The sequence below is a fragment of the Crocuta crocuta genome, unplaced genomic scaffold (assembly GCF_008692635.1).
Source record: "Crocuta crocuta isolate KB4526 unplaced genomic scaffold, BGI_CrCroc_1.0 scaffold207, whole genome shotgun sequence".
NCBI lineage: Eukaryota > Metazoa > Chordata > Mammalia > Carnivora > Hyaenidae > Crocuta > Crocuta crocuta.
In genome coordinates this window covers 3,262,539-3,278,286 of record NW_027531996.1, presented here as the reverse complement: position 1 = coordinate 3,278,286, position 15,748 = coordinate 3,262,539, and the positions used below count along the sequence as shown (strand labels likewise).

General features: G+C 39.6%; 1 protein-coding gene and 1 long non-coding RNA gene across 3 annotated transcripts in view; one reads left to right on the top strand and one right to left on the bottom strand.

Annotated features, from left to right (window-relative positions):
* The window catches only part of LOC144240708 (uncharacterized), a 77,339-nt gene that overhangs the window by 6,073 nt on the left and 55,518 nt on the right, over positions 1 to 15,748 (top strand). Inside the window, exon 2 of one of the 2 annotated variants that reach the window (XR_013337813.1) lies at positions 1,005 to 1,220. The exons of the other annotated variant lie outside the window; for it this stretch is intronic. This is a non-coding gene — a long non-coding RNA (uncharacterized LOC144240708). Of the gene's footprint in view, positions 1 to 1,004; positions 1,221 to 15,748 lie in introns of those variants that run through there. 2 annotated transcript variants of the gene reach the window in all.
* The window catches only part of LOC144240722 (complement component receptor 1-like protein), a 50,571-nt gene continuing 37,808 nt past the window's right edge, over positions 2,986 to 15,748 (bottom strand). The window contains exons 12-17 of the mRNA XM_077775108.1: positions 13,718 to 13,945; positions 12,570 to 12,746; positions 10,008 to 10,193; positions 6,862 to 6,885; positions 6,040 to 6,115; positions 2,986 to 3,142 (exon numbers count right to left, since the gene is read on the bottom strand). Coding sequence (XP_077631234.1) covers positions 2,986 to 3,142; positions 6,040 to 6,115; positions 6,862 to 6,885; positions 10,008 to 10,193; positions 12,570 to 12,746; positions 13,718 to 13,945 — 848 coding nt within the window. The remainder of the gene's footprint in view (positions 3,143 to 6,039; positions 6,116 to 6,861; positions 6,886 to 10,007; positions 10,194 to 12,569; positions 12,747 to 13,717; positions 13,946 to 15,748) is intronic.

The following is a 15,748-nucleotide window of genomic DNA, read 5'->3' as shown; positions in this document are numbered from 1 at the left end:
AGCACATTGGGAGGGCTTCTTGGGTGAGTGAATTCTCAGCGGAGTTAATGCAGATTTGATTGGAAGAAAAATGGTAAAGGGTTTAGGTAGGTAGCCTGGCAGGATTGAGGAGACATCAAATGATATTTCAAGTACGCTTCTATATTATTTTTAAATGGACTTTTGTAAAGGCCACCATTGCCCTCACAGTGGACAGTTACTTTGTGTGTTTACAGTTGGTGGCCTCCCGGCCAGATATGAATCAGTTTGGCCCAGCTTTGCCCTCATAGTAAAGGACAAGCAGTACATCACCCCAAGAGCCTTGGAGGCATAATGTAAAGTGTCACTGAAAGCATTGTATTATCTGTCTTATTTTATTTTATCTTACAATCTGTATTATATGACTTCTGTCCCTATACGCATGTATTTGCGTTAACATAAAAGTAATGCTCTTTTCCTTTCAAACTATTGGAATCACATTAGAAAAAAAGAAATACTCTCCTAGGAAGTCATGCTGTTCTTGTCTCATGACTTCTATATCCTACTGATATACTCGTCAGGCTTCTCCAGGTATATGCAGATGCTCTTTTGAGAAGAATCAGGCTGGTGATCATTACAGCTTCAAAAAGTTAATTACTAATACTAAATTTTTAAAAAGCAATGCACATTTCACTTGCTTCCGTAAACAGTCATGAAAAACAAACTGTTCAATGAAAGCAAGGTGAGTACAAGCCAGAAAATAAACCTAAGGATTCTCAAATTTCTATTTAGGAGAAACTTTACCATACCCTATATATTTGTTCAGAAGATTTGAATGGCTTATGTCTTGATTATAAAATGCCTTTCCCCCCCTTCCCCCCCCATTACCTTTTCCTGTGGCCACTTTTACTGTCTAATGTTGAATTTAAGATTTGGGACATGTTTGCAGATAAAATGCCAAGTTTAGATGAATGCACAATGATATATGGGAAAGAGGACAGAAAGGAAATTTACTAAAGCATGTGATACTTTTCTGCTTTCTACAGGAGAGGCCAGTCTCCTTTATGGACTTTTAGTGCTGGGGTTTCGGACACCCAAGAATCTGAATAAAAATTTTAGGATACCCAGGCACAGCCAACGTAAGCAAGGACTGGGTGAATTGCTCTGTATGATTTTAAAAAAATGGAAATTTGAATTTACAGCAAAACCAAGAATCAAAATGAGGTACCCTGAGAACACATTAAAGACTTTAACAAAACTGACAGATGTCTAATGTGAGAGTGGCCTAGGCAAAGGGTGGAAAGCCAAGGCTTACAGGGGAACTAAGCAGTGAGAAAATCCTGATCATCTGATAGAGTTCAGGGTTTGGCATTTTTCTTCTGAAGGACCATATAGTGAGTCTTGGTCTCTGTGGCTTTTATTCAGTTCTGCTGTTAGAGCATGAAAGCAGCCATAAACAGGCTAACGGTGGGGGAGGCTGTGTTCCAGTAACTTTATTTACAAAAACAGTCACTTTTTAGTCCAGTGATTTCTAATATTCACTCTGCATTGCATGCCACTTTGGCACACATAATTTGGTAATTTCTCTTTTCACTCCATCCTTTAGCAAACAGCTAAACATTGACCACACAACAGCCATGGTAGGAAGCTGGTACTTTGACTAGGTGGAATGCAGGAATGAGGTGCGGGGACAGGCCCCCGTGGGGGAGGACAGGAAGGAGAGAGCAGTCCCAGGAGGCCAGGTGAGGCCCAGAGTTCAGTGGGAGTCAGAAAGCAGGAGGGGTAAATGCAGCATCTCCACAGGACCCTGAGGTGATCCTGCACATTGAAGGCAAGGGGGGAACCCCGAGGACACCCGAGTGCCGAACGCTTGTGTTCCACAAGAAAAACAAAAGCTTGCTTCTTCTCAAAGGTGCATAGCATCACGGTACAAAAATACAGGAATGCTTTGAGGAAAGNGCCTCTTTAGGAGTTGTTTAAGTAAACACTTCAGTTTACATAAATGAAATGATAAATGGTACAACACCAGTACCTTTAGATGTCAAATGTGTTGGTATTAGGGACTTAAGGATGGAAGCACAGAGTTAACTCACTCCACCACTTACCAGTACTTCCTCATTGCTCAGTTACTCTCTACCCTTTCATGGAGATTAGAAAGAGGACATGCCTGAGACAAAGAAGACTGAGTCAGAAGCAAAGTGTTCATAGAATGAGGAAGGACAAACTTGAGAGCCATGCATGAGGAAGAGTAGAGGGTTGTGCTGACAGGTGTTATGGGCTTCCAAGAAGCAAGAACTACGTGGGTTAGCCAAGGAATAGGGTAAAAGTAATTTTGGATGATAAGTGGTACATGGGGTGTGAGAAAATACAACCTTAATATACATTGAACGAATAGCTATCCAGTTGATTGATGGTGGTTACGAGGTAACAAAAGATGTATTGTTTTCTTCCCTCAGTACCTGGCACAGATATCTGAAACCCTTTTATAATTTTAAGAGCACTAGGATTATCTCTTGTTTTAATATTTGTTGTTTGGCCGCATCTCTGACACAGTTCTCCAAAATCCCTTGTAAAGTCCTAAGTTATAGGAGCACTAGAAAAATCGTTTTTTTCAAATGAGGTGACTGGGGTGTGCTCCTGGATAGCTCACCAGGTCACTAGAATGATGAAACCATGATTAGAAGGTTGGAATTTTAGCCCCATCCCCTATCCTCCAGAGAGGGCAGAGAGGCTGGAAATGAAATTAGTAATTGAGCATGCCTATATCCATAAGCTTCCATAAAACCCCTGAGGTATGGGGTTCGGAGATCCTAGTATGTGAACGTATCCATGTATGGATGGGGAAGGTGATGCACCCCAACTCCATGTGGACAGAAGCTCCTGTGCTTGGGACCCTTCCAGACCCCACCCTACATATTTCTTCAGCTGGCTGTTCATTGTATCCTTTCTCATATCCTTTAATAAATGGATAAATATAAGTAAATGTTTCCCTGAGTTCTAGGAACCACCGTAGCAAATAAATCAAACTCAAGGAGGGATTCCCGGGAACTCAGATTTATAGCGCATCTGTCCAAAGCACAGGTGACAAGTTGTACTTGGAATTAACATGTGAAGTGGTGTGGGAATAGTCTCGCAGATCTGAGACCTTAAGCTGTGTGATCTGACATTATCTCTAGGTAGATAGCTTAAGAATTGAATCAAGTTAAATTGTAGGCTAGCCAGCTGGTGGGTATGGGGGGGGGACCCCACACATTTAGTGACCAGAAGTCAAAATTGAAGTGTTCTGTGTGTAGTTAAGAGGACCCACAGTAGGAAAGACGGATTTTTCTAATATAGTGGTTAATGTGAACATAGGAAAACACAGGGAGCCTTTGCACAGAGGGGCCTTTATAGTCTTGTCACACCAAGCATTATACCAACAAAGACCTTAAAGTGCTTTCTCACTATGGACAAGAAGGCTGTTTGTAGAGAAAAGGAAATGGATCAGAGGCAGAAACAAGAGACTAGGATCAAGGGGCTCTGAATGGACACGTCTAACAGCATTACTCCTCGGTGATCAGTGCATGACTTAGCTTGTTAACATTTGTCTCAGGTATTTAGTAAGCACACCGTGAAATATCAACTGTGCAAATTATACTTTTTACGAGTGAAATATCAAGCCAGTGAGGTTTTTTAATCGCAAAATGAACAATTTCAAATTTTTAAACATGCAGTCACTCAAAATGAGTAAACAATTTCATTCAGACTTTAGAAATAACCTTTACATTTAGCCTGAGATTAAGCATGACAATGTTCAACCTGTGGTTACTTTTCATTGCCCAGTTAAGCATCTGAAAATAAAGTGTTTTCAATAAGCATGCATTTATCAAACATGATTAAAGCCTCCTAATGAACTTCGACAACAAACAGTGACCCAAACCAAATTGTCATTTGCTCCGGTCTACATGCTCTTCAGAGCCTAAAAGTACCTATTGTTTAGTAATGATTTCAAAAAGTCACAAAACTCGTAAGTCTGCGTGTATGGACTTCCCTAAGTGTTCAGTAAACCTCATAAAGGCTAATGAAGGGCTTAATAAAGGACACAGGCCCTTACAGAAATATTACAATAATCTTATGGTCTCATAACTCAGAGTAAAAAGGAAGAGAGCGGATACTACGCCCTAGAAGGATAGTGGCTTAATGTACCAGAGTTCCTTAAAAAAAGATCCAAAAGTAGATGGGAAATATTGAAAGAAAAAAGGAATTATTCCAGTTTTGTGCTATTTGCAGTACTGGATGATACAGAATCAGATTCAGAAATGAGCAGCTGAAATTGATAGCCAAATGGGTTCAGCATTCTGAGTCCGATCATCAGGACTGAAGCCCTACCCCTGAGCAACTTCCTGTTGGTATGATTTTAAGCAAGTCACTGAGTTCCTCTGCACCTCAGAACTTTCTCTGCTTTGGGATAACAATGTTATTGGGCTTACCTACCTCACAGAGTTGCTTTGAGGCAGAAACAAGACAATAAATGGTCTTTTGTGAACAAATCTATTAACTGTTGCTATTCTTTATGAATCTTAACTAGTATACAAATAGAAGTAAAAAGATCATTAAAAATTATTTTTGAAGTAGACTTGCTGTCGTTATCATTTTGCAATGGGTACAAATGCCAAATCATTAGGCTGCACACCTGAAACCAATATAATGTTATATGTCAGTCATACCTCATTAAAAATAAATCACCTATGGGTGCTCAGGTGGCTCAGTCATTTAAGCGTTCGACTTCGGCTCAGGGCATGACCTTACAATTCATGGGTCAAGCCCCACGTCGGGCTCTGTGTTGACAGCTGAGAGCCTAGAGCCTGCTTTGGGTTCTGTGTGTCCTCTCTCTGCCCCTCCCCTGCTCACGCTCTATCTCTCAAAAATAAGTATACAAAACAAAAACAAAAAGAAATCACCTAAAAAATGATTTTGAGTACCTATAGGAGGTCCCTGTTCATAAAACGTTCATTGTCTAGGGCATAGTGAGAAGTATAGTACCGACGGAGAAGACGAGAGCTAATTTAATAGAGATAGGGAAGGCCCAATGCAGGGCAGAGGGAGGAAATAAAATACATCATACTCCGCTTTTTAAAAAGTGTCCATTGGACTGGCATCCTCTGTAAATTATCAAAATTTCAGTTTCTGTAAAGCTTGCTGAGGAGACTGTTGGCTTAGAATGTTTACCACAGAAAACTGTTCACTCAAAGTTATAAACTGTTTCTCATACATACAGCATTTGCTCATCAAGCTTGTAACATTGGTATCGGCACCGACCCAACGATTTTGTTATAGATAAATAGTACAAAAGCTGTTTGCATTTTTTTCCCAGTCAAAATGTTTATTTAGACATTAATCTTTGCAAAGCTTTTGCAAGTTTAAAAAGTAAATGGTGTTTATAGAAGTTTTTTTTTTAATACTCCAAAGCAAGTCTCAGTTCTTCCATAGTGGCAGCTGGTGATGGCAGCCAGTGGGACACACTACCTAACTTCTAGGCTGAGTCTGGAATGTTTCAGCAAAACTAGGATACCAGCTGCCTCACTCATCTTTGGAAAAATTCCTTCTGCCCATTTTCTCTTTTGCAAAATTTGAGTCAAAATCCTAAGATTTAAAAAAAAATATCATATACATTTCTTTTAGTGTGAATACTTGTCTATCCATAATGTACATCTGGGCCTTCTTTATGAATTATTACATCGGTTTATATAGTAGTGGTGGTTTCTTTTTAAAATTTTTTTTGAAGTTTTTCTTTTTTTTTAATTTTTTTAATGTTTTTATTTATTTCTAGGAGACAGAGAGAGACAGCGTGAGCAGGGGAGGGTCAGAGAGAGAGGGAGTCACAGACTGAAACAGGCTCCAGGCTCTGAGCTGGCAGTCAGCACAGAGCCCGACGCGGGGCTTGAACCCACGAACTGCGAGATCATGACCTAAGCGAAAGTCGGACGCTTAACAGACTAAGCCACCCAGGCGCCCCTGAAGTTTTTCTTTCATTCCTCTTGTCTTCCAAGAGGAGGCGGGTACAGCTGTAGATGTTTTCTAGGAGAATTTGGTTATACTTACCCTTTTTTGTGCTTTATAATTATCCAACTGGCAATAATGATGAGTAAAAGAAAGATGATCGTGCAAAGGAAAATGCCTAGGTCATAAAACAGAGTCATTGAATGCATGGAAAATATAACCCATGGGTTTTTGACTCGGGATATCAAGTCCCACTAGAGGTTGCCAGTGAGTTTTTTAAAGGCAACTATAAATTCTGCCTGAGAAACACCTCACACAGGCTTCACTTTAAGATTTGCCCTCTGCTCCTGGTTTAATCTGGTGCATTAGTCTTACTACCACAGGGTCACAGATGAGGGTTGAGCAGAGCGGTGTGTAGCCTTTAGTCCAAAGCAGCGTTTCATCGAGGAGCTGAGAGCGGCCCTGGGGGGGGTCCCACACTAGTGTCCTGTGTGAGGCACAGGCGCGAGCTATTCTAGGCCAGACTCCACGGATTCCCCGGAGGCAAAGTCTACCGCTACACCCCTCCTCTTGCACAGGCAGTTCACAAAAATGGGCTAAGAAAATTAATCTTGGTGACTTCTAATCTGTGCAAGTGGGCGTGACTACCGTCCTGAAGAATCTGCCCTGGGCTATACGCCAAAGAGGACATTGTGTTCTCCAGCCCCGTTGAAATAGGAAGGGTGATTATTCGTTTGTAATGATTCAAAGAGGGTACAGCACCTTTGATAGAGGACTCTCATTCTATGCCTGCGAGGATACCAGTCTTGCCACACCATGGCCTGAACGTAGATTTTGATCTCTCCTTATACATTTCACCCATTGTGAGCTAGTACTTACTGTTCAAGGAGCTAGACTCCTCAGCAAACCCTTCAGGAAACTTACCAGTTATGAGAGCAACAGGTGTGCCTAAAGAGAAGACAAAAGCCAGGACAACATCAGTCCGGCACACTGTGATCAAGCAAGAGTCTCAGCCAAGGCCAACTCATCCTGATATATTCAGCACGCAGTCTATAATGTTTGTCTAATATAGAAAGCCATTGGTTTCTCTCACACAACCTCATTTTATCATGTGCACTCAGCAAAGTATGGTTTTTTTTTTTCTATTTAATGTAACATTTTAGCATAAACGTAAATTAATTACAGCAGAGAATTATAAAACAGTGCAAAAGAAAAATATCACACATGATCCTACTACCCTGAAATTTTTTGTTCGTGAAGCTGTCCAAAAATTGTGGTGTACATTTCTGCCTATTCCTAGGCAGACTATGCCTGCCTAATGGTACCTTTTTTCCTACATTCAGCTCCAGAAAGCTATTTCTGGAAGCTATGCCTCCATGATGGCTCTGGTTAGGTCTTCAGGGACTAGAGGGCCTTTAATTCAATCTTTTGTTTTAGGACTAATAATATCTCTCTTTCAGCTTGTTAGTTCTAAAAAGAATGATAGGAGAATGATAGAAGAGGGTACAAGTTCGTGCAGTCAAATTGGCTTGGTTAAAAATCAGTTTCATTACTAAATAACCATATATTTGCCATGTTAGGTGATTTCTCTGTGTCTCATTTACCTTATTTGTATATTGGAGTTCACAGCGCAGCACATCTAACTCATAACATCATTCATTCAGTAAGTATTTATGGAGCACATATTATGAACTATTTAATTCTGGGTACTGGGGACAGAGAAGTGAAATAAAAAGCAAAAATCTCTGCCCTCATGGAGGTTTATCTCTCTATATATATCTGTCTATGTCTATGTCTATGTCTATGTCTATGTATATGTATATGTCTATGCCTATGTCTATCTCTATATATTTCCCCCAACGCAATCTTGAAAACCACTTAATGGGGCAAACTATTTTTATTACTTTAGGCATAATCATTAATTAACTTGCTCGAGATTTCATAGAATTAAAAGAACAAATGTAAAGGACTCAGAGAAGTGCTTGTCCTAAAGGCACTAATAAATAGATAGTAGTTCTTGTTTACTGTTCATAATGTATATGTATTTTTTCTTCACAAATGTAATAGTATCCAAATAATACAGAAATATGTGAAGGAAAAATAAGAGTCCCTGTAATAATCTCCTGTACTGTTAAGAATTTGGCTCATAATTTATTTGGTGGACTTTTCTTCCTAGGGCATCTAAGAAATGAAGTCTTAGGATGTAATAAGCCAAAAATTCTGGTTATAACCAGTATTCATCTAGGAAGCATCAAGTGATTTCTTTGTTTCTTTCTTTTTTTTTTCCCTTTGCCAAATGTTCTCTAGAGAACAAAATCACTTTGGCTGAGAACCACTGATATTTTTTAATATCCTGAAATGTTTTGGTACATTCCTTTCTGGGACATTTTTCCATGCATCTAAGTTTTACATAGTACTAGACTCTCTATATGTATCTAATATTTGAACAAAGGAAGTAAGTGCCCAAATATGTCAACTTTTGCAATCCTCACAACCACCACTGTTGCTAATTTGCATGGTAACACTATTAGCTCTTCATTATATTTGCACATATTTCTCATCTGGCTAATGTCTTCTATTTACTTTTCAGAGTACTGTAAATTCTAAGTCAAATTTTTTGGCCTTTAATGATGTTCTCTATCCTATCAAAAATCTCAAACTATTGGCTGCCTTCTAGCTGCTTCATAAACATTCTTCTTTTTATGGTTTACCTTGGCTTTTCCATATTCACTTTGAAAACTTCTCTTTATCCAACCTGGTATTTATTATAAGATAAAAAGAAAGGGTCTACATTTTCTTCAGTGCTACCTAGAGTATTTGATCATCTTTTCCTTTCCCATGGATTGATGTTATTAATTTATTATATTAATAAATACATAAAAACATAATTTATTAATGTTATTTCCCATGGATTGTTATTAAATTTTATTTATAAGATACTTTTGTTTTTAATACTCTATTTTATTAATATCTGTTTCGTTCCACTTATAGAAAAAAGTTTATTTTTGTGCTGGCATAAAGTGATTTATGCAATGTGGCTTTATAATTTGTTTTGATGCCTGGTTGGGCTGGGTCCTCAATTACGTGAATTTTCTCTCTTAGCCACATCTCGAGGATAGTCTAAAGGCATCCAGTCAGTTCCACAGTGAGATTTTCGCCAAGGAGGTGAATATAATTTGACATGAAGAGAGTGTCAAGTTTATAATTTGGAAATATTACTGAGTCAGCTTAGTTAATGTGTTTAAGGGATTAACTGTAAAAATAGATCCTGAACAATCTTAGTATTATAAAAACAATCAGGTATTATAAAAAAGAATTGTGGAGGGCAACCTTGCACTAATTTAGATTGTCTGTTGAAATAACCTATTTTTTTTGGTTATTTCTTATGCCCCAATAAATACTGTAGTAAACCCTTTTTCAAAAAAATTATAAGAATTATGGAGGGCAGCCTAGCACTACTTTAGATTAAGGATGATGATACATTGTTAACATTGCTCATCAGGCAACTTGATGTGTACAAGTTTGGGGGTTAGGATTTTCTATTAAACATCATTCTCTATTTGCCAGCAGAGGGCCACTTTTCTACGGAGCTCAACAACGCATGATTTCTAAATTGCTCTATCCAGCTGTACCAGCTTAAAATTCCATAGCCTACACCATTGAGGGAGGCTGACCATCTGGCCTCTGGAACTGGGAAAGTTCTCCCTCACTCATGTTGAAGTATTCTTGAAGGTCTGCTTTACCACTGAGGTGCTTCTGGCTTTTAAGGCCCACAGGCTGTAGACAAGTCATTTCCATGCCATGCAATTAGCAATAAAGTAATATAGACAAAAAAGGGTCAGAGAGAGTCCTGAGGAGAGTTGAATGGGCTGAGCACTGTGAGAAAAGCAAGGCTTGCCTTACTTTCATTGCCAAGGGCTTTCTTGGAAGAATTAGGGGCTCTCCCACTGGACTCCTTTGCTCTTAGCAGGTGCTGTACACATCACACCACATTCAATAACAGTATGGACGAGTGAATGAACAGTGACCATGACTAAGGTAGGACCTACATTTATTGCAGTTGCACTTACTAGATGTACATATGGCCAGAGGAGGGTCCCATGTGTTATCTGCCTGGCACTGGCTCTGGGGACTGCCTTCCAGAGTATACCCATCTTCACACTCAAAAGTTACATTATCTCCATGGTGATAGATATTCCTCCTTTCCAAGTCCTTCCGGATTCCATTCATAAACTCTGGGAGGCTACAGTTTACCTCTGAAATTAAAAAAATCAGAAGGAAATTGATATTTTATTAATTGTTAATCAAAACTACCATAACGGAAAGATCTATGACCCCAAACTACTTTGCCTTCAGCAAAGATAAGTCATGTTTTCAGTCAAGAACTATTGACACCCACTCAACATCTTACAATTTTAAATTATTTCCTGTTTCTTAGGTAAAGTAAGAGAATATGGAATGTGCTACAGTCCACTCTTAATTATTGACATCTCTCCAACTGTAAAGTTGCTGACAGATTGGGAGTTATGATAACCATGTTCTAACCCTGGATTCACTTGGGTCGCACTGTAACAAAAGCAGAATATCACATTACCTCTCTCTAGGTATACAACAAATACTGTATTTTGCTTTTGATTAACTGCATGTTTCTGGCTCATTTCTATGCATAGAACAAAGATGCCAGTAAATCATGATTCTAAATTTAAAACATAATTTTAAAATTTAATTTATCTTATCTCATCTCATGTATCTTATCCTTTGTTTTGCTTTCTTCTCTGCCTAGCTATAGATACCTCCTTCAACAAGCAAAGCCTGCTATTCAGTTGTAACTGTCCCAAAATTAAGCTAAATTATTATTTTTTTTAAAGAACCAACAGGGTGAAATGGTATTTCCCAAAGTGTGGTCTGTGGTCTTCTTACATCAGAATATGCTGATGGATTTGTTAAAAATAGACCTTGAGACCCCACCTCAAAATGTCAGAATCAGAGTTCTTAGGAATGGAGCTTGAAATCTGAAACTTCTTAACCTGCTTCCTGGCTGATTTTGCTAATGCTAAGGACATAGAATGACCATTATAAAGCACGTTTGAAAAGGACAGTTATTAAGACAAAATGAATTTTACTTGAAAGCAGCTGCCAAGAAAATAGAATAGTAGCCTCTTAGATTCAGCAGAAGAAACTTCCCGGAGGCTTAATTTCAATAATCAATCTTTGAAGTATTCCCTGAATCTTCATACCTCTCTGTGTAACTAAAGCCAGGAGGGGTGAGCTTTCTTCCTATTTCTGCAGGGGCACAGGGACTCTGCAGCTTTTGCAGTCCATTCTTGCAAATAAATACGGGAGAGCCACTTACCATCTCTGCAGAGGATATTTTCTCTATCTCTAAAATCAGAGATTTTAGGCCAAGCAGGACTTCTGAGACTTTTAGGTTGGGGAGAGCCCCATGATCCCGTAACCACCACAGCAGCCATAACATTGGAAACACAGGCCTGTCTGAGGCCCCTCCTACCTCATCCCTGCCCTTCGCCTAGTTTACTAAAAAGAAAAGGAGATAAAAAGCAAATCGCCAACTTGCAGTTATGCAAAGTCAAAAAGAACCACATTTAATAAGAGAATACAGTGTGGTGTTCAAAAGCACGGGCTGGGCAGTCACCCGTCTTGGCACCACCACTGGGGGGGGGCTGCAAATCATGGACTAGTTACTGGGGCCCTCTATAACCTCTTCTGTAAAATAGCAAGCATAATCCCACCTCATCAGATTCTTTTGGAGACTAACACAAATGACTTTAAAAACATTTATTTATTTTTGGGAGACAGGGAGAGACCAAAGATGAGCAGGGGAGGGGCAAAGAGAAAGGGAGACACAGAATCTGAAGCAGGCTCCAGACTCTGAGCTGTCAGCACAGAGCCCGACATGGGCCTCGAACCCTCAAACCGCGAGATCATGACCTGAGCTGAAGTTGGACGCTTAACTGACTGAGCCACCCAGGTGCCTCCAAATGACTTTATAAAGACCTCAGTACCATATTTAGTCACAGAATAATATTTTTAATTCCATATTTTGTGGGTTTTTTTTTTTAAAGAATATTGCCAAAAAAAGATTTTTCAAGTCAGATGCCAGTTTTGCAAACATAGACAGGAATAAAAGAAATAATTCCTGGCACTTGCTCTAGGGAAGAGATGAAATAGACATTTCACCTTTGGTCTTGGAAATTATAATGAGGACCCATATCCAGTAATTCCAGTAATTAATTGCTCTCAACCTTCCTCCATATTTCAGTTTTCCTCATGAGAAAGTGTGCTTCCAGTCTCCTAGTTAAGGTATTTATGAAGACCACTTGTAAATCCTCTGAGGCCCGTTAGAGCTGAGATATCTTATTAGGTAAAAGCCTGCAAAGCATTTTAAATTGGTGTTTGATGTCTATTGTATTCCTGGAAATTCCATCCATTCTTCTTACATATTTGGTCGAGCTGAGAATCTTCGGGCAGCCTCCTTCGTATCTTTTTTTTCTCCTTTTCTCCCCTGTCTATTGATATTCATTTCACAATCCTCTCAGAAAGCCCCTTAGCCTTATCAGCCTCATTCATCAATTTTCCATTAAAAAAAACCACCCAGAAATAATAAGAAATACCTTTGCAGTAAGCCTTGAATTGGCTCCAGGTTCCCAGGTGTGTGCAGAATATGAAGTTCCTTCCCACCAACCAGTAGCCTGGGTCACAAGTGTAGCTGACTGTCATCCCAGGAAAGTGTGGAGAGGCTTGTCCTCCAGTGGAATGCCCATGGAGGATCTTGGGTGGAAGTGGGCATGCTAAGAACGAGATGCACCCCCAAAACACAAGAAAAGACATTCAATTAAACAAAGTACAAATACACCAACATCTCTAATAATATCTTATTGGAGCCACAGGAAGACCCAAGGGAGTCAGGTCCCAAGGCACTAAATATTTACTGATTCCTGGGAAGAGTGATTCTACAAACGGAGACCTCTCAGCCTCTAAGCAGGATCATATGTATTATCCACCTGCCCACTGCACCAGATGAGAATACCATCAAGATCTCAAATGACCAGTTCAAGGCTGTCTGCCCTCGCTGATGCACAGGGCTTGTGTGGACAATCACGGCCACAAATGAGCCTCCAATTGTCAGACATTGTCACTCAATGCCAGACTAATACGTAAAAGGAATGAGTTGCTAAGAGCAAAACCTTGAATTCTGCTTCTCTAGGGCGTCTTCAGTTCCCATTGCTAAAAGCGAGACAAAGGGTCAACAAAATGCAGTTCCAGGCTGAGCAGAACACTTAGAAGTAATGAAAGGAATACAAATGCCTACATTGGAGTTTATTTCTGTAGCATCACATCTGAAGTAAAATAAGGCTGTCAACATGTGCCTTTTGCTCTGCACACCCACTTATTTTGTGGGTATAAAGACAACTTGTACTGGCATGACAGAGCATTTTCCTTGGCACTTGTATTTTAGTGCTTTGAAAAATTCTGTATGAAATCTGGGCCTCACGGATTCTTCTCACTCTCCACCTCCTCCTCTTCGCACTATCCCACACTCCTCACCCCAGTGGGAACGATCAGCAGATTGTCCCACTGATGGGGACACAGCATGGCACATCTAGAACCCATCTGTTATTTACCCGGCAGGTAATTCTATGTGTCTGACTTTTATTAACAAAGCCACATTCGCAAGCAAAAACGACTGTCACCACAGAAATGAGGACGTTCTCATCTAGATATTCTGATCTATCTGGGGCATAGGAAAGTGGGTACTGACGAGCAGGTCCAGAAGGTTCACAGTAAGGGGCAGGGCCGCTCCACATCCCATTCCCTTCACTGTCACTTGTGCAGCGGATGGTGCTCTTCCCGACGAGGTTGAAGGTTATCCCTCTGGCTGAGTGGGGGTCACATGTGTAGGTAATTTCCTTTCCATAAGGAACGCCTCCCTGAGAAGTTCCGGTGTGGTTCCCATTAAGGATAGATGGAGGGCTTGGACAAAAGATTTCTAGAAAGCAAGGCAGAAAGCAAGAGCTTTAGATCGCATTAGAGTTTTAATCAAAACGATCCTACAGACGTGGTGCCCTGAGACTGTATTTTTTACACGAGAACACAGTGAAGTGGATGGATTTAAGTATGTAAGGCTTCTTTGGAGAAGGAACTAACTGAAGTGAGACTTTAATTACAGTTTAATGCAAAAGTCCAAGACCCTCCGGGTAGCTAACATTTTCATCAATTTGAAAGGTAACTAATTTGTTTTTTCAACAACTGTCATTTGCCTATTTTATGTTTGGCAAAAGACAGTACTGGGTTGACAGTAGGATACAAGGCAAGACTGGCCCTCAAAGATCTGAAGTTGCAAAGAAATCTTCATGAATCTTATTAAACACAGATGACCTTCAGCAGACATAACTGTTTCTTAATGATTCAAGACCATTATCATCCCTAACAATAACAAATACACAATAGTATCTTTAAGATACGCTGATTATAGGGCTTTTCAGAGCCAGATTAAGTGGCTCTAGGGAGTCTTTTTTTTCCTGTTTTTTTTTTTCATTCTTCCAAGTGACCAGCCATCCTTTCTTCCTGCTGTTAGTATCTGTTTCTAGCAGTTCACAATTTGATGTTTTGAATCTAATATGAACTTAAGAATAGATACCCAAGTCTGTCAGAATTGAGTGTCTGTGAACAAAAATCATGGGGAAATTCCATGGTGATTTTCTTGGGATAAACTCTGGGAAATGGATTTACTGGGTTAAAGGGTATTTACATTAAGGCATTTGTATATATTGCTCATTAGCCTTCCAGAAGTGTGTGCCCACTTTTACTGCCATCAGTTCTGCATGTTTGATCCTGATTTCCTTATAGCCTAAATATTTAACCAAGTTACAATCAGTCATTCTTCCATGTTCCTCAAAGTTTTGGAGGTTCACTTTACAATATACTGCTGATAAGATGCAGGGTCAACTAATCAAGAACAAATACAGGCAGGAAGAATTTAAAGAAAGGATAAAGCACAGAACGACCAGAGGCTTGGTGCAATGGCTAAGATTTATGAGATCTTACTTCCTTTTTCAGAGTAAAAATAATAAGGCAAGGAGTTATCTACTTCTTGGGCTTATCATGTGCTTCTAAGAAGTGGCAGAGACAACTTTTATTTTCTTCAGTGTCTTTTAAGTTTAGTCATGAGGAAAAGCTTTACGCTGGGAAGCACTTACTATCAGAGTAGAAAAGGAGGGCAATTTTACCTGAGTTCACATTCACAGTTTCAGACAAACAGCCTCCTAAAATAAAGAAGCATCTGGAGAACTATGGAGCATAGGACTCTGGATTTCCAATATCAGAGAGACTACTCTCTGCACGGTGGATTCGATCTCCTCTTTGTAACATGAGTCAGATACGGATGGACCAGAGGGAATTATGGGAAAAAATACTTCCACTTACTCTCACAAATAGGTGTTTCCTTATCCCAAGTGACAGTATTGCCTGAGAGATGACAAGTAGCAGAAGGGGAGCCAATGAGTCGATACCTAGAAACAGAATGAAAAATGATTATACTCTACACTTACTTCTTGGTTAAGTGGCCATGAGAAAATAACTGCAGGTAGCTGTTACAAATTACAGGCAGATTAAAACATAGGAGAAGTCAAGGAAGAAATTAGTCTATTCTGTAAATCTATCTGCATCTCTATCTGCAAATTAGTCGTTCTTTTTTAAGGACAAGTTTATGTTCTTACTGCTTTTAATCCATGTTTGTTCCTAATCCCTCACCACTGGACACAATAATTCCCTTCACTGTGGGACAGTTTGT